General features: G+C 38.2%; 1 protein-coding gene across 2 annotated transcripts; it reads left to right on the top strand.

The window, feature by feature from the left end:
* Positions 1–8,125: 8,125 nt before the first annotated feature.
* LOC121373829 (glycoprotein-N-acetylgalactosamine 3-beta-galactosyltransferase 1-B-like) lies at positions 8,126–27,042 on the top strand. 2 transcript variants are annotated; one of them, XR_005958141.1, is made up of 5 exons: positions 8,126–8,367; positions 16,945–17,154; positions 23,269–23,924; positions 24,848–26,032; positions 26,097–27,042. XR_005958141.1 is itself a non-coding variant. In XM_041500605.1 (4 exons), exons 1-4 carry the CDS (start codon positions 8,247–8,249, stop codon positions 24,983–24,985), a joined length of 1,125 nt encoding a protein of 374 aa, XP_041356539.1. In that variant the 5' UTR covers positions 8,126–8,246; the 3' UTR covers positions 24,986–27,042. The 2 variants fall into 2 exon arrangements, 1 of the variants encoding a protein (XP_041356539.1); XM_041500605.1 differs by having other exon boundaries at positions 24,848–27,042.
* Positions 27,043–27,619: the final 577 nt, after the last annotated feature.

The raw sequence follows: 27,619 nt of genomic DNA, 5'->3' as shown, positions 1-27,619 counted from the left end.
TTTGCGTCAATTGATTCAACATTCTCATTTACATTACACAAGTTATCATTGGTGACATTATCATACATGTAGTTACTCTCTTTAAAATATTTTTCTTTAAAGACTGTTGCTAGGTATGCTTTGTGTCTGTTTCATCATTTTAAAGATACTTGAGGGGTGTACTGGCAAGTACACATGGAATCTAAACATGTGTCAGAAGTGGCGACTGTGCACCCGTCCTGGACTGAAATGTGAAAAGTTTTCATTCACAAGTAAAGAATACAAACTGTATGAAAAGACCAAACAGAATGCATTGAAATGTACTAGGAGTGGGCCAAAATCAGAAAAGCCAAATATCGGTGTACATGTAGGACTACAGAGCACATCTGTCGGTGTTACCGGTTTCCGGGGAATAATGCTGTGTGCTGGGGTGACACCCCCAGCTACCAGCCGAATGCAGAATACTGCCAATGAAGTGGGACGAGTGACAACCAATCTCAATAAACTTGACGTGTCCACACGCAGAGCAGATTTAGTACAACTGAACATTATTAGGGGATTTTCAGCTGACGATCAAATTGCCATAGAAGGTCACTGCCGGTACAACAATCCTCTTTCAAGTGGGTGCGGTTCAACACCATTTCAACCGGCTACACACTCAACTTACACTATGGTGGAAAATGAGACCGGCAAGAAACAAATAATAGGAGTTTATACAGGAAATAAACTCTGCAAGGCTCGTGAGCTTCAAGCAGCGAGAGAAAATAGACTAATAGTATGTTCTGATCATACAGATACCTGTACAGCAAATCTCCGGCTTGACGACACAATAGGAGACGAAGAACATTCTGCAGCTCAGTGTTCCAGTGACTTCTCATCCTTCCCTGGAGGCACAAAAGCGGAATGAGACAAGGTTAAAAAAGATTTGCTATCGACTTGAGACGGCGCTGCCACGGTGAACATACATCGGCACACAACCAGCTTGCCGGCAACATGAACAAGTTAGTGAGCAAACTGACTTACACCGCTACAAGTACACGAGATTGTGTGACTGGGGAACTGTGGAACAACATTCAGAAAACATTCCTTTGTGTTATACGGGGTGAAAAAGGGCCGATCAAACATGACATTCATGCCTACCGGTTTTGTTAAAAGTTACGGTAGAGGACGAGGCACTAATTAAACAATGCATAGACTTAAGACTGGGTGTACAAGCAACTGGGAAGACTAAACTGAACACAAATACTCAACAGTGTGAGAGCGTCAACAGGGCATACAGCAGAACAAATCCAAAAACTGTTACGTACCACAGACATTTCACCAGCCGCATACACAGTGCCGTGCATATGCTGAACAGTGGGTTTTCAAGTTCGGTCATTCAACGATGTACAGCTGTTGGAGCTGGGGTACATGACAAAATATCGGTCATATCTTACTTGAAGAGCGTCGAGCGGATAGCTAGGAGACACGCGAGTCGTCAACGAACACAACAATTCCAAGCCAGGAGGGCATCTTTAAGAAGAAACAGATACAATATGTATGATAGACTTCATCGGAAAATAACATATTAAAAAACTTACTCGACCCCGAACTGAACTATAACTTTGTTAGCAACAAACTGTGAACACTCGGTGAATTATTTCGGATATATATGTTATAATTTTGTATTTATGTATATATTTACCTGAACTATTATAAAATGCAATCTGGATATATACCATGGCCTAAACATTTCTTTGCAACCATATTTCTACAGTGCTGCCTTTGATTATTGATTACATGTGGCTCTAGACTTAAGTGGTGTATACTGACACACAAACTGTGGTGACATATGTATGAAACATCAAAAGATTTTGGTAAAGTGACTGATGTTGACATGCATCATGTATTGAAGCCTGTGAACATTAATTGGCTTCTGTTTATTCTGGCCTGGCAGTCTAATATTCATGACACCTTATGCCATATGTTTATAATGTCTGATGTAATCATTCCATAATACACAATTATTTACATTACTCTGTCTTTTGTTTCTATTAATTTTATGCAAAGTGGTGGCAGGCGAAGTTGTACCAATAACAACAAAGTCACGGCCGGGCCGGTGCTAAGCACTGGTAAAATAATGTTTAGGTATCTCACCACTGTTGATTATACATTGGTGATAGTACAAACATAAAGCCAAGCACTGACTAAATTATTAACAGTAGGTGCTATATACTACCTGACATGAAGAGAACAGTCTCTGTGACAGGATTTAAGCAAATAAAATTGATACTTCGCTACATGCAACTTCAATTATCCAGCCTCCTTCGCTACTTGCAACTTCAATTATCCAGCCTCCTTGACACATGGAGTAATGGAGGGGAGGCAACTCTCGTTAAAAATATGCGGTGTAATCCCTTTACAGTTCGTGTTAAACAGGCAGTGAACATGTCCTTGATTCTCTGTACGAGATAACATTGTTGTGGCTCGTCCAATAGAAATTGTCTCTTCCTATATCATGTCTATAGTTAGCTGTCTACTTTCCACTTTCTCAAACTGGTTCCTGGTCAGACACTCAGACAAGGTCCCGGCTTTTTTTTACCAACTTCAAGCCCAATTCCTGTGACATCTAAAATAATTCCATGCAAGTTCCTGGAATTCTGGTGGTATGGGTATCAAAATGTTGTCTGCTATTTTGATACAAGTCTCGCAACTTTCAATCAAATAACATACATTCACTGTAAATTATTTTATTCTGTCAGCTACAACCATGGCAAGCAGAGTGGAGAATGATTTTATGCAAACTTTACTTCGACATGCTGAAGACAATGAATCTGCAAACAACACTTGATAGAACAAGTGAAAATATCTGATACAAAGAAATCTAGCAGGGAGCGATATTTGTTGAAAACGTTTGATGTCATCACTGTTGATAAACTTGTGAAAAAGTCGCCTGGTGATGTTATCTACTATGTGGCTATTGATGACATGTACCATATTACCAAGGCAGCCCATGGTGAAATGGGACATGGGTGCATGTACAAGATATGCAAAGAACTCAATGCACAATTTGCAAATATCAGCAGAGGTGGTGAAATTATTGTTTTCGCATTGTGAGCAGTGAAACGTCAACACTGGTGATAAAGACCATTATATTATCAGACGTTAACTCTCGTAGGAAAGTTGATTTCATCGACTATCAGTCGACGCCAGATGCAGAGTATAAACGGGTATTGCACTATCAAGATGACCTCACAAAGTTTTCTATCCTTAAAGGGACATTCTTGAGTTTTCTGCATTTTTTAAGATGTTATCAACTAACAGAGACTTTTTTAACGATTGTAAAAACATATCAAATATATTTTTCTGCATAAAATATTATAAGCTGTACATTAAACGTGTTTCTGATCGTTCTAATATTTGTAGTAGGTATTACTTTTACTTTTTCGTACATACGAAATTATTTTAAGACAAAATCCAGTTTGGGATTCTTACAAATGTTAAGACGACCAGAAACACATTGAATATACAGACACTAATATTCTAAACAAGAAAATGTATTTAATATGTAAGTTTAATCTTAGAAATATTTTATTAGTCGGAAACATCTTACAATGCAGCAAACTCAGGAATGTCCCTTTAAACAACTGGAATCAAAAAGGTCAGCTGAAGTAGCCTATCAGCTCCTCGACATCTTTCTGTTGATTGGGACTCCAGCAATACTGCAAATTGATAACGGCAGGGAATCTGGGCTATCTTTCCAGGACAGTTGGTTAGTATATAGTGGTTAGTGACAGAGAAAAGGGTTTAGTGGTCTTACGCCTACCCATTGAGTCGTTAAATCTCGCTCTGGGTGGGGGCCGGTACTGGGCTGCGAACCCAGTACCTACCAGCCTTACGTCCGATGGCTTTACCACGCTACCGCCGAGGCTGGTACTAACGATTAAAACAGCTGAAATTGGTCTATTTTCCGTACGACCCTACTATGACCCTTTGTGCACAGGTTACCATCCTATTAGCTTCAACATCAACATCATACCATCAAAGCTGTGGGTTTGTTTGTGATTATTTTTATTGTTATATCCAATTAATATTTAACGTTTTAATGTTTTTCATTTTGGTTATTTTTGCTGGGGTTGGGGTTTTTTTTTGGTGTTTTTTTTTTGGGGGGGGGGGTTTGGATGGGGGTGTTTCTGTCTATGCATATAAAAGATCCCTTGCTGCTAATCAAAAAGAGTGTAGTCCTTGACGTCCTAGACGTGCGCTCGTGTTCTCTCGAGTGCCGCGTCGCTTACACCGGGTCACGGGCAACCGTGACTTTGGTGTATGGCGACGCGGAAACACAGAAGACGGGAAGAGGAAGGAGGAAGAGGAAACGTGTGTCAAGAACGGCACGGGGGGAGTTGGCGGTTCAACCGCCAGCGTCGGTCCTTTCTGCGTTGCCGCCCCAAACCCAACCTAAGTCATTGTAGCCAGCACAACCGGACCAGTCGACTACCTCGGAGGGTGTGCTCAACGCACCAATCTGTGAGACGCCCAGAGCCGACCCACCATCCCATGCGTCTTTGTCGCCTGTACGTGATTGGCCGATGTCTCCAATCAAGCCAACGCAACAGACGACACCTGGCCGATTAGGAGCCGGAAAGCGGAAGGCCGTCGCTCAGCCGAGCGAGCAGCCCGACAAGGCAAGGCCTCCGCCGAGACCAACCACTCCCCCCTGCCACCCCGGAAGATGTCTGGGAAGTACAGATCGGCAAGATCAGGTCCAACTTTCGGAGGGGTGTGCAGGGAGACACGCAGGACCCGACGAGGCTGATGGGTGGTTTTATCTATTGACAAGAGCTGGCAACAACTGGAAGATGGGAGCTGTTATGAACTTCACTGCATCGAGTCTGCATCCAGCAAAGCGAGAAGGAGTCTACAGACAAGCGGTCCTGGTCAAGGATATGGATAACCTTACCATACACAGGACTGTCAAGGCCCTTTTCGTCGCTGAATACAGAAGTCTCATCGCCATCTTGGAAGATCGAAGATGGAAGCACCTGATCCCTAACTTTGCCGTGACACCACTCATCAGCTCGCCGTAGGCGCCACCCTTTCAAGGACAGGTCACATCCTGTTTTGGGGCTTAGCCGGACTTTAAACATTTTTGGCCACCATCAAAATTTATTGTTTATTTTTTTGTAAATATTCCGACGCACTTTACTTTGACAGCACGTCCTAATTGCTCAAATCACCTTCAAACTTTGAAAGAACAGTCTATTCTTTTTGTTTGGCTTTAATTTCGACCAGACATGGTTATTCTCAACATTACTAAATATCTTCAAAATTCCGCCGACCTCAAACTCACCTATCCCTTCCTGGCCCGGACTTAGTCACTGGCGATGTCAGAGGTTAAGCCCGTGACAGGCGTGTTCGAAACCTTCGTGGTATATGGACACGTAAAACAGGTATTCTCCCCCTCAAGATCATACCGTCCTTAGCCATATGTCTGACGCCATATAACCGTAAATAAAATGTGTTGAGTGCGTCGTTAAATAAAATATTTCCTTCCTTCCTCAAGATCTTACCGGCCTCGGTGGCGTCGTGGTTAGGCCATCTGTCTACAGGCTGGTAGGTATTGGGTTCGGATCCCAGTCGAGGCATGGGATTTTTAATCCAGATACCGACTCCAAACCCTGAGTGAGTGCTCCGCAAGGCTCAATGGGTAGGTGTAAACCACTTGCACCGACCAGTGATCCATAACTGGTTCAACAAAGGCCATGGTTTGTGCTATCCTGCCTGTGGGAAGCGCAAATAAAAGATCCCTTGCTGCTAATCGGAAGAGTAGCCCATGTAGTGGCGACAGCGGGTTTCCTCTCAAAATCTGTGTGGTCCTTAACCATATGTCTGACACCATATAACCGTAAATAAAATGTGTTGAGTGCGTCGTTAAATAAAACATTTCTTTCTTCTTCTTTTTTTTCCTCAAGATCTTACCATTATTGCTGTAGGTTTGTTTGTGGCTATTTTTATACATGTAGTTATTTCGAATTAATATGTAATGTGCTGTAATACCTGTTCACACACCTTTACCTACAAATGGTTTTAATCATATAATAGTATACGTGTATATTGTACCCATGTTATATAGATAATATTATATTGAGTGGCCGTTAGAACTATAAAACGTATTTAACTAGCGAAAGTGAGTTGGATACCTTTTCAAAGAACGAGTTGTAAGATAAATGGTGCATGTGTCTAACGATGGGGCCATTGACGGTGATCGATCCTAAACCGACTGCGTATTAAGCGAGCGCTTTACCACTGGGCTACGTCTCGGTCGTCAAACACAATGAATGAAATGTGTAAGAACATTTTAAACATATTTATCCACTGTATATGACGTATCCTATTACGCAATTCTGCATTTAAATTCAGTTTCTAAAACGTGATGGTCTTACATGGCTCTTACACTATAGTCTACATGTAGGTATTATCTTTCTTCTTTGGAGTGGGATGTAGTCCAGTGGTAAAGCACTTATTTGATGCGCGGCCGGTTTGGGATCGATCCCCGTCGGTGGGCCCATTGAACTATTTGTCGTTCCAGCTAGTGAACCACGACTGATATATCAAAGGTCGTGGTATGTGCTATCCTGTCTGTGGAATGGTGCATATAAAAGATCCCTTGCTAATGAAACAAATGTATCGGGTTTCTTCTCTAAGACTATATGTCAAACTTACCAAGTGTTTGACACCCAATAGCCGATGATATATATAAATCGTGTGTTCTAGAGGTGTTGTTAAACAAAACAAACTTCAACTTTCTTCTTTTTTTAAGTCTAGTAATATTATAATGATTTTTCCTAGTGCAGCAAGGGATCTTTTATATGCACTTTTCTACAGACAGGAAAGCACATACCACGGTCTTTGATATACCACGGCCTTTGACCAGCTGTGGTGCACTTGTTAGGACGAGAAACAACTCAATCAGTTGAACGAATCCACTGAGGTGGTTCGATCCTGTGACGCTAGCATCTCGGGCGTGTGCTTAAACGACTGAGATAGTTCCCGACCCTCTGTCTTAAAAGTGTTTCCAATTGCAAGGGTGACCTAGGCACACCTTTAAAGCCGGGTACACACCTCTGCGATTCAGTCGTATTATAAATATAAGATGAAATCGTATTAAACAGGTGAGTTAGAGTTTGTTTTGTTTAACGACGCCACTAGAGCTGCGAGATTGTCCTTTGGTTTACAAATCTCAACTCAGATTGGGGAATTGATCGCATGTTTTAATCTTCTGAAACGCTGACAGCCGTTCACTTGTGGGCACCTGTTGCAACAGTGTTAACGCCTTTGATTTTCAATATAAATATAACAAAAGCTACATGCTACTTAACCATGAATAATTAACCAGTATACATTAGAATGACATTGATCACAATAGCCTACGATTAATAAATCAACGTGCCCCAGTGGTGTCGTTAAACAGAACAAAGTTTAACTTTACTCAGGCAATCTTATCGCACAGGGTCGCACAGAAAATCACCGCACACGGTACGATTTCCTACATTTTAAAACGAGTATATTGCATAGTAATGCTTGGTTCAGACTTCCAACTAACAGCAGAAAGTTGGCCAACTGAACGGTTGCGTTGTAATTTCCCCAACTCCCGACTTAGACGGGTGCGCTCAGATTAACAATTAATGGGTTGTACGACAAGAAGTGAGCTGTACGAGCGCTCAGATTAACAACTAATGGGTTGTACGACAAGAAGTGAGCTGTACGAGCGCTCAGATTAACAAATAATGAGTTGTACGACAAGACGTGAGCTGTACGAGCGCTCAGATTAACAAATAATGAGTTGTACGACAAGACGTGAGCTGTACGAGCGCTCAGATTAACAACTAATGGGTTGTACGACAAGAAGTGAGCTGTACGAGCGCTCAGATTAACAACTAATGAGTTATACGACAAGAATTAAGCTGTAAGAGTGCTTAGACTAGCAACTACCGGCCTCGGTGGTGTCGTGGTTAGGTCATCGGATATAAGGCTGGTACGTACTGGGTTCGCAGCCCGGTATCGGTTCCCACCCACAGCGAGTTTTAACGACTCAGTGAGTAGGTTTAAGACCACTACACCCTCTTCTTTCTCAATAACCACTAACAACTAACCCACTGTCCTGGACAGACAGCCCAGATAGCTGAGGTGTGTGCCCAGGACAGCGTACTTGAAATTTCATTGGAAATAAGTTCAAATGGAAGTCGTTGGTATTTTAAGATTGTATCCGGCGATTAGCATGGTGATATATGAATCCTGGCCACCATCTGTTGCAAAATCAGATCAACAACGCGTTACAGAACGTGTCGATACTTGGATGTAATAGTGCCAGATACTTGACGCGGCCACTACAGAAAGACGATAACACACGTAAGTACTTATCATATTATGATACAGATCTCGTTACAACGACCACGTTCGTTCCCTGGGTAACTTTATCCTTATACCGAAATTGTTATATCGAAACTGACATTATAAAAATGTTGGGTTTTGGGGTTTTTTGTTTTTCTATTTAATGACTTCACTAGAGCACATCGATGTATTAATCATCGGCTATTGGTGTCAAACATTTTGTAATTTTACAATATAATCTTAGAGAGGAAACCCGCTACATTGTTCCATTGGTAGCAAGTGATCTTTTATATGTACTATCCCACAGACATGGTAGCACATACCATGGCGTTTGATATACCAGTCGTGGTGCGGTGGCTGGAATGGGCCCACCGACGGGGATCGGCAACAGACCATTATTAAATATATTATTATTAATCAAGAAGCATTCACTGTCATTTTTATCATTCCTTGGTTAAAGACACAGGTTGATACCTACTTTGTTTACATAGTGTCATAAAATAGTAGACTTGATTTTTCGAAGTTCAACTTTTAATTGAATTACTAAAGGCTTATTTTTAAAAACAATACACGTCTACAGATTTAGCCGACATCCGTAAGGATGCCAAATGGCTGTGTGTACTGCCAACGTGCTACGGCATCTGTGAGCATGTAATGTCGTTGTAAAGAGGTGTTTTCAGACGTCGGATGCACGTTTGTTTCTAATTTGTTTTGTCAGTGTCCAAAGGTGTGAATTCCTGTGTAACGTTTGTTCTCGACAGTTGTGGTCGGATGGTGTAAATGTCGTAGTAACGGCGTTCGGCTGTATATAGAGGATAATAAACGAGTTTCCAGTTATTGCACAATTTATGTCCCGAGTGAAATCATTTCCAGATGTCACGAGCTTTAGCGAGTGACAAATGAACATTATTACACGAGGGACATAAATTTGATAATAACTGGTACCAAGTTTGTTATTCTATTTATTACCTCAACTATTTTGTTCTTTCTTTAAAAGCCTTTATTTTTGACTCACATGCACATACACGAACCACTTTACGCTCTGTTCTGAGTATTGCTAGAACTTTGTTATTTAATCATGTTCATAGATAGTTTTCAAAAACAAAAGTTCTCTTTATTCTGGTACAAAATCTATAATGAATTGCATTAAAATGGGATTTTGTTATAAATTTAACACCAAAAATAGACAGCCGTAGACGCAAACTCTTCAACCTACATGACGGCGTTGTGTGGTTTGCCAAATCGCGATGACGTCATATTTAGTACCAACACGGTCATTGGTTTGTAAGCGTCAAAACATCCAATAGAATTGTTCGTTAGACCAATGCATGATAATTTCTCAGTGAGAAATTATGAATTTTATTTTCCCCGTTACGAGTGCCTGCTGGGGTAATAAATATATATATTCTTCAAAAAGGTAGACGAACCTGAAATAGTAATGTTAATATCAACTATTAGACCGAACATACATTTTGACCACAGACATCCTAGTAAAAAAAAGAAAGAAAGAAATGTTTTAGTATTAGCAGTATTTGTTTTATTTATATACTGAGCGTCGCGTATCCAATGGCGCCAGCAGAGGGTGAGATGGATCGTTGCCAGGTGGAGGACTGTTTTGTTCTCAGATGAGTCTCGTTTTCTTCTGCCACGTGCTGATGGACGCACACGTGTGTTTTTCAAAAATGTGGACTAATCAAATATCGATATCGTCAATGTTTCCACTACCCTGACTTTAAAGCCAAATTACTACTTCTTCCTCTAATTATAATTTTCTACACTTTTAATATATTATTCCGGACTAAATTCTGAACAAATATTGTTAATTTCTTAACTTTTGGAATTTGTGATGGGTATTCCATGTTTTGGCATAGATTGCCCGTACTAATATCATAGCCGCGACCGTCGCCAGCTTGCATACGATACGACTATAGTTAGAAGCGTGCTGAACAGTGTTCGATGTATTGTTATAGCCCATGCCATAAAGATTGAGTGGGAAAATACAATATTTGTGTACATGTAATCCATTATTGTACACCATATGGGTAATAAATAAAAAATTGGGGGTTGGGTTCTTGTTTGTTTTGTTTTGGGCGGTTTGTTGGGTTTTTTCCCCGAAATAACAAACATGTTCGTTTTTGTTTGCTCAGTTTGTAAAACTATTGATAAAAGATATAAATAAAATAGCCGTACTCCATAAAGAATGAAAATTTGTAAAATTTATAAAAATTATTATTATTATTTCTCTTTTTTTCTTTCTGTTTTCTCCCCCCCCTCCCTCCACTGAATTGTCTATTTGTCCCTGTGTATACCTCGTCATCCAACAGCTCTAGTGGTGTCGTTAAACAAAACAAACTTTAAATGTATATATCGTTTCTATCAAAAGGAAACCGATGAACTGGCATATAACTGTATATTAAAACTAATATTATATTTTAAATCCACATCTCGTCGGTGGGCCCACTGGGTTATGTTTCGTTCTGTCCAGTACACCACGACTGGTATATCAAGGGGCGTGGTACGTGCTATCCTGGTTGTGGGGTGGTGTATATAAAAGATCCCTTGCTACTAATGGAAACATGTAGCATGTTTCCTCTCTAAGACTATATGTAAAACATTAACAAATGTTTGACATCCAATAGCCGATGGCTAATAAATCAATGTGCTCTAGTCGTGTTAAATAAAACAAAATTTAAACCCATAATCAACTTCCATAACATGTTGTTGTTTTTTGTTTGTTTGTTGTTGTTTTTTTGTTAGTTTTTTGTTTGTTTGTTTGTTTGTTTGTTTTTCTTGTTTTTTGTTGGGTTTTTTTTATTTTTTTTGTTTTTTCGGGGGGGGGGGGGGATTGTTTCTAAACCATTATATGTAAATTAAAAAAATAATAAAATGTTAACAGATAGCCGCGTTCAGATTAGCGTTTTTAGTCCGGACTAAATTGGTACGAGCTAAATTTAGTCTGGACTAAATCGGAGGGGCTGGTTCACAGACGTTTTACCTTAGCGGACCTAAAAATGTGACCGCAAACAAAACGTGTAACCGTTAGGCGTCGCTCGGGTGCATTTCCTGTTTACTTTCGACTTGAGGTTCTTCATGATCATAAATTGTTTATTATTTATTTATATTCTATCATGACAGCGATTACTAATATTATTTTGGCGCTTACTTCCGTGTTCGTTTGTAATGACGTAACTGAGAAAATATGACGTAATGAAATTAAGGTAGATTTAGGTGAAAATATGACATAATGAAACATTTTGAAGTACATTGAAGAATGTTTCGTAATGAAATTGTAAAATATTTTTCTGCTCCTTTGGTGGTCGAATTACCATCAAAGGAAAGAAAGAAAGGAATGTTTTATTTAACGACGCACTCAACACATTTTATTTACAGTTATATGGCGTTAGACATATGGTTAAGGACCACACAGATTTTGAGAGGAAACCCGCTGTCGCCACTACATGGGCTACTCTTTCCGATTAACAGCAAGGGATCTTTTATTTGCGCTTCCCACAGGCAGGATAGCACAAACCATGGCCTTTGTTGAACCAGTTATGGATCACTGGTCGGTGCAAGTGGTTTACACCTACCCATTGAACACTTAGTCGGACTAAATTTAGTCCGGACTAAAAATGCTAGTGTGAACGCCACTTATAATCTCATCTGCTGACTTATAGTCCGTCCCATCATTCTATAAAACTGGGGCTTTTGTAAATAATTTCAGTTTTATTTGATGCTAGAAGAAAAGTAAACTATTTATTTATTTATTACACCAGCAGACACTCATAAGAGAAAATAAAAATCATAATATCATTGGTTTAACGTACACTACTACAGGTGATGCGCCAGTTCCGGATCACTTCAAACAAAATTGTGAATTCTGTCAATATGCGCGCGTATGACTTTAAAAGAAATTCTTGGTAATAAAGATAATCAACCATATAAATAAACAGTGATATAAAATGTAAATTTAGGTAAACATTTGGCACCAAAAGCAGTGTTGTTCGAGCTGGCGTACTTACGCCAGTTGCGGATCACTTTGTCCAGTTCCGGATCACTTTCGAAAAATTGAGGGTTACGCCTTCAAGAACACTATTTCCAACATGTTAGAACTTTCAGCATGTTCGTGGATCCTGTCAGACATATTTTATGATCATTTGCAACTCCATAGGGTTCCCACCCCCCTGATTACGCCCCTAATTAGCAATTTCTAAAATCGATTGAAAATCAACGATGGCGTCCCATCACGTCAGATATACGGGGCGTGTGTCAAAAGTAAAGGTGCGCGATCCTTATTATTTTCGTTGTGTACTTTCAACAAGTTGAATTATATTTGATTTCTGGCATTCTAGTATATAATAATAATAATTAATATTATTATTACTAATAATAAATAATTGTTTTCATTTATTATCGTATATATCAATAATAATAATAATAATAATAATAATATTATTATATAGATGACTTTCAAAAGTCACATTTTCTTTGTGAAAGGAACAAAGGCTTGAAAATAGAAAGAAATGACATATCAGTAAAATATCAACTTTGGGACTGTTTAGTATTTATCATAATACAGGGGCGGATTATGCTTTAGGTGTGTGGGGGGGGGGGGGGGGGTGTGTCCGAAATGATATGTAAATGTTTATAATTTGAAATTATAAATTATACAGGTTATCTACGTGGTGGGGGTGGGTTTTTTTTTTTAGCCGGATATAATCCGCCCCTGTTTAAATATTAAAATTAAGCAAATAATTTTGAAGCAGGACGGTTAGACCCCTAGTTAATAATGATAAATATTAATATAGTGACACACACTAAACAGTCACAAAAGTGGATTATTAATTATTATTTTTGACGTGTTGTTCCATTTGCCCTTTTCTGGTTAGTCTCCCACCCCCCGCAAAATAATTCCTGGATCTACTCCTGAATACAGAATTATTTTCTACGACGGTCTAAAGGCTAGGGCTAACTCAGATTGACCGTGTGAATACACAGATCAGTGGCCGACTGACTCTCCTGCATCAGAATGCGATTGTGTAAAACAAAAATTCCACTGAAAAAAATAATCCACCCTTTAAAGTGGTACAGACTGTTTAAATGCGAATTATAATTAAGCCGAATAAGATATTTTCACTTCGTTGACAAAACCAAATAGAGGACCCCTTCCCCCTCTTTCCCAAAGTCGAGCAGTCGAGTAGTCGAGTATGCGAAAAGCACGTGCAATGGCACATGCGAAACAGACCACTGGCGGTGGCATGGTTTTATAAAGGTCCTCATGTCAAACTTGTGCCGATTCTTTTCTTTGTACAGTAAAAAATGTGGGTTTTTTGTGTGTTTTTTCAATCAATCAATCAAGCAAGCAATGGGGTGGACGGCTATCACACTGAGGGGGGTGGGCAACATTACTGAATACTCTTATGGGGCAAATACAAGACACGTATGCAGCGATTTTAGCGATTCTAGACTGGCGATCTAACAGGTCATACGGGCTCCTATTTTTGTAGGGGGCAGGGCAGACTGATTTCTGCCCGAATTAAACGAAAATGGAATTTTTAAAAACTACATTTTATTTATATTAGCCATATTTGTGAATGACTGCGGCTGGTATTTGTACGAATGGCTAATTATATGTAGGCCTACAAATATAACGTGAGAGACAAGTGGACGAACACCTAAAATCGTAGTTTCAGTTTATAAAATACGTGTCTTTACATTATATACATATTGTCATTACCTGTAGAAAACAAAAATAATACAAAAAAAATAGGTGGAACTACAACGATTAATATAATATTTTGTAGAGGATGACTGGCCATGGGACGAACAGTCTAGGGCTACTATGACATGGGGCCCCGACACATACAGAGTCGAATTATTATGAACTAGTGGTTAAAATGACGAATCAAGAGAGGTTTAAGAAGAAAATAATAATAATAATAATAATAATAATAATAATAATAATTATTATTATTATTATTATTATTATTATTATTATTATTATTATTATTATTATTATTATTATCATCATCATCATTATTGTTATAAAGAAAGGGGGAAAAGTGGGAGACAAAAATTCCACCGTGTTCAACGTTTTTGAGTCTTGAGATAAACCCTGCGTTCATCGCCCCATCTAGCGGCAGTTACAACGTAAATACTTCCGTTTTGTGAGTGATCCGCAACTGGCGTATCAAGTGTGTCCCCTTTGATGAGTTACAGTAAGTCGTTTGCAGCATCACTTTTAATAAAACTAGTCATGCACAATCTATATATGTTTCCCCTACTCGTACTATAAAATTTCAAAGGATATAAAAAGAAAAACATCAAAAACTTCATCTCTTTTTAAACGTCTTCTTTTTTTCATGTCGTCTGCTCGTGTAAAGTTTTAGTAGTGGTTATGTATCGCCGTCCAAAATAAAACCAAGACTATATACTGTTACAGTTGTTTTACGTACAATTTCAAGAAACATGTATTATTTGTTTGTTATAATATTTGTTTAATAAAATTTACACAGAAATGACTAAATATTGAATATACCGACAGACTGATCGGTAACTACAGGTGATCCGGAAGTGATCCGGAACTGGCGCATCACCTGTATTGGACAATTTGACGCCAAGAAACCAATCACCTTATCGGTACTAAATATGACGTCATCACGATTTGGCAAAGCACACACAATGACGTCACGTAGTTTAAAGCGTTTGCGTTTGCTTATTTCTGGTTTCAATGTTAAACTTGTAGTTTAATGCAATTCATTATAGATTTTTTTTTCTTCAGAATATATAGAATTTGGGGTTTTGAAAATTATCTGTGAACCGTGAATGAAATAAAAATTTAAACCATTACCCAGAACAGTAAAGTAGTTTACGTCGTTTCTATATACATGGACGTGTAGCCGATGTAGGCTATATCGAAAATAAAGTTTAAAAAAAAAATCTGGGGGTAATAAATAGAATAACAAACTCGATACCAGTTATTATCAAATTTATGTTCCTCGTGAAATCATATCACTACTACTGCTGCTGCTACTACTACTACCACTACTACTACTACTGCTGCTACTACTACTACTACCACTACTACTAAAGCTCGTGACAAGTGAAAATGATTTCACTCGGGACATACATTTTATAATAACCGGTAACTCGTTTATTATCCTCTATATAAAAAAACGTAACCTGACCCTAAGAGAGCAAGATAGACAACTTGACATTACAACCAGAGCAAACTGTATATCAAAACTGCGCAATCTGTGCTTCCCAAACGGTAGTCAAAACTTCCCGCTCTAATACAACAACAATCCTACATTTAACGTTAAATACCTTTACATCGATATTTTTCCAGTTCGCTGATAACAAATATTTGACAAATATTTGAAATATATTTGTCCAGACGTCCATCTTGCTCTCTTACGATCAGAGTACCCAGACTGGTAAAAAACAAGGTTCTTTGAACATTATTGTTCAGTGCGAAGCTGTTATATGATGCTCATAAAAATAAAGTCTTTTAAAATGTTTTTAAATGTTTTGGGGTATTCCTTTGACGGGCAAATTAAGGTCGCTAAATCTTTTTCCGCTACTCACCTTTAATTGGATCATCTTGCTCTATTTTAAATTATGTTGAATTTTTATATTGATGTTGATCATCACTTATTGTTTTGAATTTACCATAGTTTGACACCGAGTAGCCGATGTCTTTTTCGTGCTGGGGTGTCGTCAAAAATCTATTCTATTCTATTCTATTTCAAATTGATTCAAACCTATAGTAACACCATATACGTGTTCTTTTAAATCCAGGGGAGGGACGAAGCCCAGTAGTAAAACGCTCGCCGGATGCGCGATCGGATTACGAGCTATCTCCCTCCGGAGACCCATCGGGCTATTTCTCGTTCCAGCCAGAGCACCACAACTGGTATATCAAAGGCCGTGGTATGCGCTATCCAATGGCCGATGATGAATAAATCAATGTTCTATAATGGTGTCGTTAAACCAAACTAACTAGAGCAAATTGATTTATTAATTATCGACCATTGGAAGACACATATTTGATAATTTTGACGCATTGCCTTCAGAGGAAACCCGTTACATTTATCCAACAAACTTTATTCATTTCATTTCAACTTATTTTCGTGCATATATCCAATTAAGGTTCAAACACGCTGTTCTGGGCACACACCTCAGCTATCTGGGCTGTCTGTCCAGGACAGTGAGTTAGTTGTTAGTGGTTAGTGAGACGAGGGTGTAGTGGTCATACACCTAGCCACTGAGTCGTTAAAACTCGCTCTGGATGGGAGTTGGTACCGGGCTGCGAACCCTGTACCTACCAGCCTGATGTCCGATGGCTTAACCACGATACCATCGAGGCCGGTGATTATTAAAAACTAATGCATGTCTAAGTCTAGTCTACCAGCCAAATCAGGATTCAACAGTTTTGCACAAGTGGTCGGGTAGAAAAATGCCAATGGCACCAGCCTTTACGGGTGTCTATGGGGCTATCACCAGTCTGATGTCCGATGGCTTAATCACCACATAACCTAAGACCGGTAAAATAAACTTTATCTTGTTTTAATCCCACTTTAAAATCTACTATCGCAGATACACGACAACATTCACAGATGATGAAGATCCTACACCTCGTCATACTCCTGTCAATTACTGTCCTCGTCTTCATCATCTACTTGTCTACCAGTTTGCTGAGCTCGCGGAGACAGATGCTGGACGACGTCAATATTGAAAATCTGCTGCAAATCCTTAAGGTGAAGGAATCGAAGCCCGAACTGACAGCTGTAGCGAGAACAACGCCAGGTATAATGTTAGCTATTGATCCCTCGTCAGGGTCTGCAATGCAACTCGATAACGAATGAAGTTAAAACCACGTTTTAACATGATATTGAATAAAACTATTAATACTAATATCGCCTGGGGTCACCGGCCTTGGTGGCGTCATGGCTATTTAAGCCATCGAACATAAGGCTGGTAGGTACAGGGTTCGCAGCCCGGTACCGGCTCCCACCCAGAGCGATTTTTAACGAATCAATGGGTAGGTGTAAGGTCACTACACCCTCTTCTCTTTTACTAATCACAAATCACTTCACAAAACATCGTAATCCACGTTTTCTACGTGGACGTAAAGTTACGACTACTAATTTGGTTTACTACTAACGTACTAGCATACTGGCATACTTAAGATGTAGACAGTGGGGTCGTACGTATTGCCGTGATAAACTAAAATAGTTTGACCCGATAACGAATAATGAATGAATGAATGTTTAACGACACCCCAGCACAAAACAAAACACATCGGCTGTTGGGTGTCAGAAATAATGAATAATAATAATGAATAATGCTATTAATGCTAGTATCAGTTGGGGCCGATTTCACAAAACATCGTAATTCTAGTTTTATAAGCAAAAGTAAAGCCACGACTAATAATTTGAATTACTACTAGAGTGAAGTACTACTAACAGTACAACTAATATAGAGTGAAGTACTACAAACAGTACAACTAATATAGAGTGAAGTACTACTAACAGTACAACTAATATAGAGTGATGTACTACAAAGAGTACAACTAATATAGAGTGAAGTACTACTAACAGTACAACTAATATAGAGTGAAGTACTACAAGCAGTACAACTAATATAGAGTGAAGTACTACAAGCAGTACAACTAATATAGAGTGAAGTACTACTAACAGTACAACTAATATAGAGTGAAGTACTACTAACAGTACAACTAATATAGAGTGAAGTACTACTAACAGTACAACTAATATAGAGTGAAGTACTACAAGCAGTACAACTAATATAGAGTGAAGTACTACAAGCAGTACAACTAATATAGAGTGAAGTACTACTAACAGTACAACTAATATAGAGTGAAGTACTACCAACAGTACAACTAATATAGAGTGAAGTACCACAAGCAGTACAACTAATATAGAGTGAAGTACTACCAACAGTACAACTAATATAGAGTGAAGTACTACAAGCAGTACAACTAATATAGAGTGAAGTACTACCAACAGTACAACTAATATAGAGTGAAGTACTACAAAGAGTACAACTAATATAGAGTGAAGTACTACTAACAGTACAACTAATATAGAGTGAAGTACTACAAGCAGTGCAACTAATATAGAGTGAAGTACTACTAACAGTACAACTAATATTGAGTGAAGTACTACAAGGAGTGCAACTAATATAGAGTGAAGTACTACTAACAGTACAACTAATATAGAGTGAAGTACTACTAACAGTACAACTAATATAGAGTGAAGTACTACAAGCAGTACAACTAATATAGAGTGAAGTACTACAAGCAGTACAACTAATATAGAGTGAAGTACTACTAACAGTACAACTAATATAGAGTGAAGTACTACCAACAGTACAACTAATATAGAGTGAAGTACCACAAGCAGTACAACTAATATAGAGTGAAGTACTACCAACAGTACAACTAATATAGAGTGAAGTACTACAAGCAGTACAACTAATATAGAGTGAAGTACTACTAACAGTACAACTAATATAGAGTGAAGTACTACAAAGAGTACAACTAATATAGAGTGAAGTACTACTAACAGTACAACTAATATAGAGTGAAGTACTACTAACAGTACAACTAATATAGAGTGAAGTACCGTAGAATCTCGTTGGGTCTAACTCGGAAGAGTCGATTACACCGCACAGCTCGAACCAAGAACAAAGTTCCGAGTTACACTTGCACGTGGTTAGGTCAAACTACCCGATAGGCTGAACACTTTCTCGAGCACCGACGGGGTATATAGACGGGTTTATTGGCCAGTGACGTCAAAGTACTGTGCGCGGCCATGTTTAGAATCACGTGATCTGTCCACTATTAAGGGAGTGAAACTCGCACAATAACAACATGTGAAGGCATTGCATGTGGCTGCAATTTCTGTAGTTATTACCTTTTTAGTACATTTTTTAAAAGCAAAACCAGTTTGTAAGATAATTTAACCTCATTTAAAGATTGTAGATTCATATCAAAGTTGGTGGAAGTGTGTTAATCATTAAAATCGTAAATAATAAAGCATGTTTGAATACAAAAGCATAACGAATAATTTGAATTTGTGCAAACAAATATAATTTCCCTGGACCCCTGTATAGCCTAATATATTGAAATTTAAAAGAGTATTTTAGCATCAGATGACCTCTCCCCCACCCCCAGCATATGTTGCTGTTTTGTGTGTACATTGTACTTGTCTCGGGTATCACCAGTATGTGTCAAAAGAGTTCGCTTTGTAATTAACTAGTATTTAGAACATTTTATAACTAATCAGAGGCGCGTTTTCAGGGTAATTTAATGTTGTATATTGTGAATAATTAATTTTAATTTTTTTTAATTTCCTAGAAACAACAAATAATAACTTTTAAAAATATTTATAATAATAAAATAATAACATTAATTAATTAATTAATTAATTAATCATAAAAAATATAAATACATAAATAAATAAGTAAGAAGTAAGTAAGTAAGTAAGTAAGTAAGTAAGTAAGTAAGTAAGTAAGTAAGTAAGTAAGTGAGTAAGTAAATAAATAAATAAAAAAGAATAATTAAAAAATAAAATTTGACGAAGTGGGTATGGGTGCGACTTTTGCTGTGGCCTGCATGCGTGTTACGTTAGTGAATTATTTATTTATCATTTTATTTGCACACATTTAACGCCATAATAACTTGTATTTATAAAGAAAAATAAATAAAAATAAATAAGAGAGCAATATTTGGCAGTGTAAACTGCGCCCCACTTCAACCCCATGTGACCACATCTGGAATATCCCGGAGCTAACAACAGTAACACCTAAACGTTGACACCCTATATCTAAGGTCATTATTTCTTTTTTAAAATAGTACATCACGTTTTCTACAAACGTACATAACTGATATACGTTTCTATATTTTAGGATGCATTCAGTAAAGTTTCACTTAATAACCATCAAACGTATTTACACTCGCGTGTGTTTAAATGATTCGTATGCTGTTGCATTGGCGTGTATAGATGCTTTATTATTTATATTTTTAATCATTCACAGATTTCCACCGACATTGAAATGAATATACAATCTTTAAATGAGATTGAATTACCCGAGAGCCTGGTTTTGCTTTTATAAAATGTTCCACAAAAAGTCATAAATACTGAAATTGCACCCAGATGCACATGTTATTGTTGCGTGAATTTCACTCCCTCAATGGCGGCCGTACGGTTACCCCATCTATCGACAACGTCATAAACGGCTGGGCGACAATCGGAAAAACCAGTATAGGGTCGAACCTAGTGTAAAACAAATATAGGGCATTAAAAAGTAAATAATTAAAATATATATATATGTTAAAATCGGGTCCGTACAAAGTCTAACACATTTAGAGGGCATTAAAAAGTAAATGATAAAAATATAAATAACAACCATAGACGAATGGGTACATAGATAGATAGACAGATAGATAGATAGATAGATAGATAGATAGATAGATAGATAGATAGATAGATAGATAGATAGATAGATAGACTAGATATATTAGATACATACATACATATATACATACATACATACATACATGCATACATGCATACATGCATACATACATACATACAGGTTCGAGTCCCAGCAACGGCATGGGACAATTTGTGAGGCCAGAAAGGATTTAATTATCCCCTGCGCCAGTTAATATCTATGTATGTAACAGTCAACCTCGACATACATACAATATATAGATATTCATACATCAATACATACTAGCCAGTGCCAGGTCTGCCCACTGTTTTATGCACGTAAGCGGAATCGACCGCGTAGATTGTAGGCCCCATGCATGTGGGTGAGTTAAAGAACATCCTTTTTATGTATGCCTCGATAGCTCAGGGCACATCGTGGTTAGTCTCGCAATTTGCTGGCGATTCGGTGCCACAGGTTCGAGTCCCAGCAACGGCATGGGACAATTTGTGAGGCCAGAAAGGATTTAATTATCCCCTGCGCCAGTGCGTTAATATCTGTGTATGTAACAGTCAACCTCGACATACATGCAATATATAGATATTCATACATCAATACATACATACATACATACATACATAGATGCATAGATACATATACTCTGTCTAAAAAGAAACGCATAGGCGAAATGTTCATGGAATTATCTCTTTAATACAAAGTGGCATAATTTTATTATTTATGATCGTATCACAGTCAAATTTGACATGAGTATGTGACAGTGTTCTTGCTATAACGGCAGTGGAGGCGTTTTCGTCACCAAACAGCGTCGCACGAGGGCGCTGAAATCAGTACCTTGTGTGGCCACCAGCAGCAGCAATCACTGCGCGACATCTCCTTGGCGTAGACTGAATGAGTATCTGAATCCGGGCACGTGGAATCCTAGCCCATTCTTCCTGCAGTGCATGTGACAGTTATCTTTGTCAATCCAAAATGGGAAGCATGTGACGGCGAAAAATTTCATCCTGGTAGTGTACAGCTGTCGGGTTGCCTTGTACGAACACAAGTTCACTTCTGCCGGTGTATGAGATGGCTCCCCACTTCATGACACTCCCTCCACTGAATCTGTCAACTTGGGCGACGCAGTTGCTGGCAAAACGTTCATTGCGGCGTTTGTATACACGTTGTCGTAAATCACGTCGCTGTAGAAGGAAACGTGACGCGTCGATGAACTATACTCGCCGCCAGTTTCCCAAGTTTCACCCCTTTACATTTGTGCATCAGGGAACACGTAAATGTCGATGATGACGGGGCCAACATACGGTCTCCTAGCCCGTAAACCAGCTTCTCGAAGTCAGTTCCGAATGGTTTGTGCAGACACCCTTCTCAAACCAGGTATGCGTCCAACAGTGTTCGTTGCTGTGGCAGTTCGGTGACGCAAGTGCAGAACCCGGATGTAGCGATCTTATCCTGCAGTTGTTATGCGAGGTCTTCCACTTCTGGGCCGGTCTTCAGCTGATTGAAACTGCTGGTACCTGTCCCAGAGACGTGAAATGGTGCTCTGATGGACGTTCATGTGGCGTGTGACTGCTGACTGCGATTCGCCTAACTGGGGGGGGCCTATTGCAATGTTTCGATACGGCAGGCTTAGTCTTGGCATCTTGTAACTCGTCTACGTCGAAATGGAAATGAGGCATCATTGCGAGCATTGCAGCTTTAAATACCCATCACTACCCCAATCTTTTCCCCGAGTTTCACTTGCATTCGCCAAAATCTGACTATTTCACGCCGATTTCCTGCAATTGTCGCACAACGTGCATTAAATTTGTTTTAGGGTGCATTTGGGCATGCTGTCCCATTCCAGGGACATTACCAAACATGGTCATTCAGCAACATTGTACCAAAAAACCCCGATATTTTGTAAAATTAAACACTTTTCTTCTTTCCCTATCACCTATGCGTTTCTTTTTTGACAGAGTATATATAAATAGATCGAGATATAGATAGAGAGACAGACAGTCAGACATATCAAAGGCCGTGGTATGTGTCCTTAAAATGGTGCATATAAAAGATCGCTTATTACTGATGGAAAAGTATAGCGGGTTTCCTCCATAAGACTATGTTAAAATTGCTAAATATTTATCATCCAATGGCCAATGATTCATAAATCAAAGTGCTCTAGAGCAGTCGTTAAACAAAGCAAACTGTAAGGTTATATATGTCACAATTACCATGTCTGACATCCAATAGCCAATGATTCATAAATCAGTGATCTAGTTGTGTCGTTAAACAAACCAATCTTCCTTTTTAGGTGAGTTTTTTAAAGGCAATATGCTCTAGTGGTGTCGTTAAACAAAACAAACTTCCTTTTTAGATAAATAAATATATAAATTTGTTGCTTTTGTTTGTTTGTTTGTTTGTTTTTTTGTTTGTTTGTTTGTTTTTTTAATTATTATTATTATTCAGCCGACTACGTGGCCCGGAAACTGTTCGAGCAGGTTCGCGTCCTCTGTTGGGTGATGACGACACCAAAGAACCTAGAGCCGCGCGTCAAATACGTCTTGAGGACGTGGGGACGACGTTGTAACAAACTCGTCATCATCAGCTCCAAGGCCAACGCCACGTACGGCGCGGTCGCAATCAACGTCACGGAAGGCAGAGACCAACTGACGCGGAAAACCCTTGGCGGCTTCCACTACGTGTACAAACACCACTTCGACGATGCTGATTGGTTCCTGAAAACTGACGACGACACCTACGTCATAATGGAGAATCTCAGATACATGCTTTCGGAGCAGGATCCGAAGGAGCCGGTGTATTTCGGTCACCATTTCAACTCGATCGGAACGTTCCCGTATTCCAGCGGCGGATCCGGGTTTGTGGTAAGCAAAGAGGCGCTCAGACGCTTCGGCAGGGAGGCGAATAGTTCTAAAGTTTGTCGGCAGACCGGTTCGGCCGGGGATGAAGCTTTCGGGCACTGTATGGGAAAACTCGGCGTCAAGCTGAAGAACTCCACTGATAAGTTTGGTGGAACTAGGTTCCACTGTATCAGTCCACACGATTTTGTGACGGGACGATTTCCGGACTGGTTGTACAAGTATGACGCAAATGGGTTGAAGAAGGTAAGTTCTGTGTAATTAACCCTTCCAGGTTCCAGTTTATTTTAAACTTCTTTTTTTTTACCGGTTCATGTATCTATGATTTTTCTTCTGTTTTTTTTTTTTCGAGTTTCTTTGTTTCATTGGTTGTTTGTTTTTTGTTTTGTTTTGTTTTGTTTTGTTTTTACTTTTTTTCTTTTTTTCTTTCTTTTTTAATTTGTTGCGGGTTTTGTTTTATTATTGGGGGGTTTTATGGGGGGGGTTTTGTTGTTGTTTTCTTTATTGTTATTGTTTTTGCTTCATTTTTCTGTGTGCGTTGTTTCTTTGTTTTTGTTATTTTTTTATGTGTGTTTTTGTTTTGTTTTTTGTTATTTTTGTGGGATAGGTGGGTTTTTGTGGGGGTTTTATGTTGTTTCTTTTGGGTGTTTTTGTGGTGGAGGGTTTGGTTTGTTTTTTGTGTGTGTGTGCGGTAGGGGTTTTGCATATTTGTTTTGTTATTGTTTTGATTTATTTAGCTTTCGTTTCTTTATTATATATTATCATAATGGAATAGTTACAACTATATTCAAATGAAAATTATATATAGTTAGCTGCGTATATACGATTCAATTAATTGTTATTGTGTCACCTGCATTTACGCAATAACTTTGGCATTAGTTAGTTAGGGGATAGCAATCAGTCCAATTAGTGTGAAACTACATTACTGCCGTTAGGACAATATGGCTGTTAATTGTTGCCACCGGCTTATCAGCTAAGGACAACTATATATATATATATATATATATATATATATATATATATATATATATATATATATATATATATATATATATATCTTTCTTTCAAGGGTCGATTTAACCATATATTGGACATCAAATAGCCATTGTTAAACAAATATTCCTTTGTTAGCAAACATTTGATGATGTTACTTTATCTGTGTTTTTCAGGGCGTGGACAGCATCAGTGACTATGCTATTTCTTTTCATTACGTGGCTGGAAATCAAATGGACGTTTTGGAATATTTGATATATCACGCTAAACCATATGGCATAAAACACGTCTTCCAAGACCTCAATCAACATTAACTGCTAAATACAATTAACCAGAGGGATATCCTTGTGGGCTTTTGTTTCTTGTAGTGTGTGTGTGTGTGTGTGTGTGTGTGTGTGTGTGTGTGTGCGTGTGTGTGTGCGTAGGGGATATTGATTGTTAGCAGAATAGAACAGAAAGAAAGTTTATTACACTCAATGCCATCTGAGGAATTTGAGGAATACAAATATACATATATAATATAACAGCATCAAGATGACAGGGTTTGAATTCTTTTTTCATAAACTGTAAATAATGAAAGTCTTAGTAGAAACAGAAATGTTTGTTAATAATAGTTATAAATCTACACAAGTTTATAAGGGTACTTATATTTTTACAAATTAAAAGCTACTTAAATGTGTTTACATTTGATCTTGTAAAATAATATCTGTGAATATATATTACATCTATCTTCTGTAAATTTTGTACATATAAATAAGTAGTGAAAAGCACTACCAACATCATCAGCAGTACAATAGATACATGTCCTGTTTTCATATAAAATATTGGTCCATCTCCCTGTTTCAAAAGGTAAACGTGGTTAGCTATACGGAATCCAACAAAATGTATTACACAGTTTTATCGAGTATATTGGGATATGTTTCAAACACTAAGTTCTCTTTAAATAGTCTGTAACTTAAACCTTTATTGGATTCTGAAATGTCACTTTGCCAATTCTGTAAAAACAAACTGGTCTGAGAGTCTTTGTTTGACTAATGTCTTTAACCTTGTTACTGGGCTAAACATTTGCTTGTCACAGATATTATTTAGGCCAAAGTTATAAATATATCTCTAACACTGATAATCCATTTATGGTTTGTTCCACGTTGTATATAGTCATGAAATAATACTTTGTAGATCTGTACTGATAGCTTTGGACATGTGTCTGTCATAAGACGAATCCCAAAACACACAATACGTATGGATATTATAAGCAGTCGTGGTTTTCTTCCAAACTCTCCATATAGCATATATACAGGTTGTGATGGATATTATAAGCAGTCGTGGTTTACTTCCAAACTCTCCATATAGCATATATACAGGTTGTGATGGATATTATAAGCAGTCGTGGTTTACTTCCAAACTCTCCATATAGCATATATACAGGTGTGCTTTTTCTTGCATTTGCTAAATATCGTGAAAACTGGATATGTACACTTTCTAATATATTGATATTTTCACATCCCCAGATTTCACAACCATAGACTAATATAGGAACAACAATTGCATCAAATATTTTTAAACGATATTCAATTGAAAAACAATATTCCTTTGATTTTTATAAGATATAAAACATGACTTTTTGAGCCAGTTGTGCTATGTGGGGGTTTTTTGTTTTTTTGCATAAATTGATTTTATTGGGGGGGGTTTTCGAACCATATTCCCAAGTATTTGTGTTCATTTACATTCTCAATCTCAAAATTGTCTCAATAGAAAACTTTCTTGTCGTCTTTTTTCGAATCTCCAAATATGATAATCTTTGTTTTTGACACGTTTACTGTTAATTTCCATGTCTTACAATACTTGTCGTAGGTATTTATAATATGTGATATATCATCTTCGTTTCTAACCAGGAGGGCGGTGTCATCAACATATACCCTAATAAAAATCGTTAGACCTATGTCAAGCTATATATCAAAATCAAAGGTATTAATCATAATACCGTTACACTGTCGTGACTTTAAATAGTCCTCCAAATCATTTAAAAACAACGAGAATAAAATAGGGGATACAGTTTCCCCTTTCCTCACGCCTATGTTGCACATAAACTATGTTGATAGTTCACCGTCCTTCTGATACATGATTTAGACCATAGTCCTATTCTTCAAATGGTATCAATAGCTTTTTTGAGATCGATAAAAGCACAGTATAATTTCCCTTGTTTTCTCTTTAACATGAGGGCGGTGTCGTCAGCATATAACCTAATAAGACCGGCCTCGGTGGCGTCGTGGTTAGGCCATCGGTCAACAGGCTGGTAGGTACTGGGTTCGGATCCCAGTCGAGCCATGGGATTTTTAATCCAAATACCGACTCCAAACCCTGAGTGAGTGCTCCGCAAGGCTGAGTGGGTAGGTGTAAACCACTTGCACCGACCAGTGATCCATAACTGGTTCAACAAAGGCCATGGTTTTTGCTATTCTGCCTGTGGGAAGCGCAAATAAAAGATCCCTTGCTGCCTGTCGTAAAAGAGTAGCCTAAATGGCGACAGCGGGTTTCCTCTAAAAAAAACAGTGTCAGAATGACCATATGTTTGACGTCCAATAGCTGATGATAAGATACAAAAAATCAATGTGCTCTAGTGGCGTCGTTAAATAAAACAAACTTTACTTTTACTTTATAACCTAATAAAAATCGTTGACCTATGTCAAAATATATCTCAAAATCAATGGCATTAATCGTAATACCTTTTCACTGTTGTGGCTTTTAATAGTACTCCAAATCATTTAAAAACAACGAGAATTAAATAGGGGATACATTTTCCCCTTGCCTCACGCCTATGTCGCACGTAACATATTTTGATAGTTCACCATCCTTTCTGATACATTATTTAATTCCACTTGTACTTGTACTATGAATCCCTCTGAAAAATGTCCAGATATAGGCATATTTTAAATGTTGTTTGTGTCAAT

The sequence above is a fragment of the Gigantopelta aegis genome, chromosome 5, assembly GCF_016097555.1.
Source record: "Gigantopelta aegis isolate Gae_Host chromosome 5, Gae_host_genome, whole genome shotgun sequence".
Taxonomy (NCBI): Eukaryota; Metazoa; Mollusca; class Gastropoda; order Neomphalida; family Peltospiridae; genus Gigantopelta; species Gigantopelta aegis.
The sequence above is the reverse complement of the archived record's forward strand: the minus strand, read 5'-3'. Positions and strand labels throughout refer to the sequence as shown.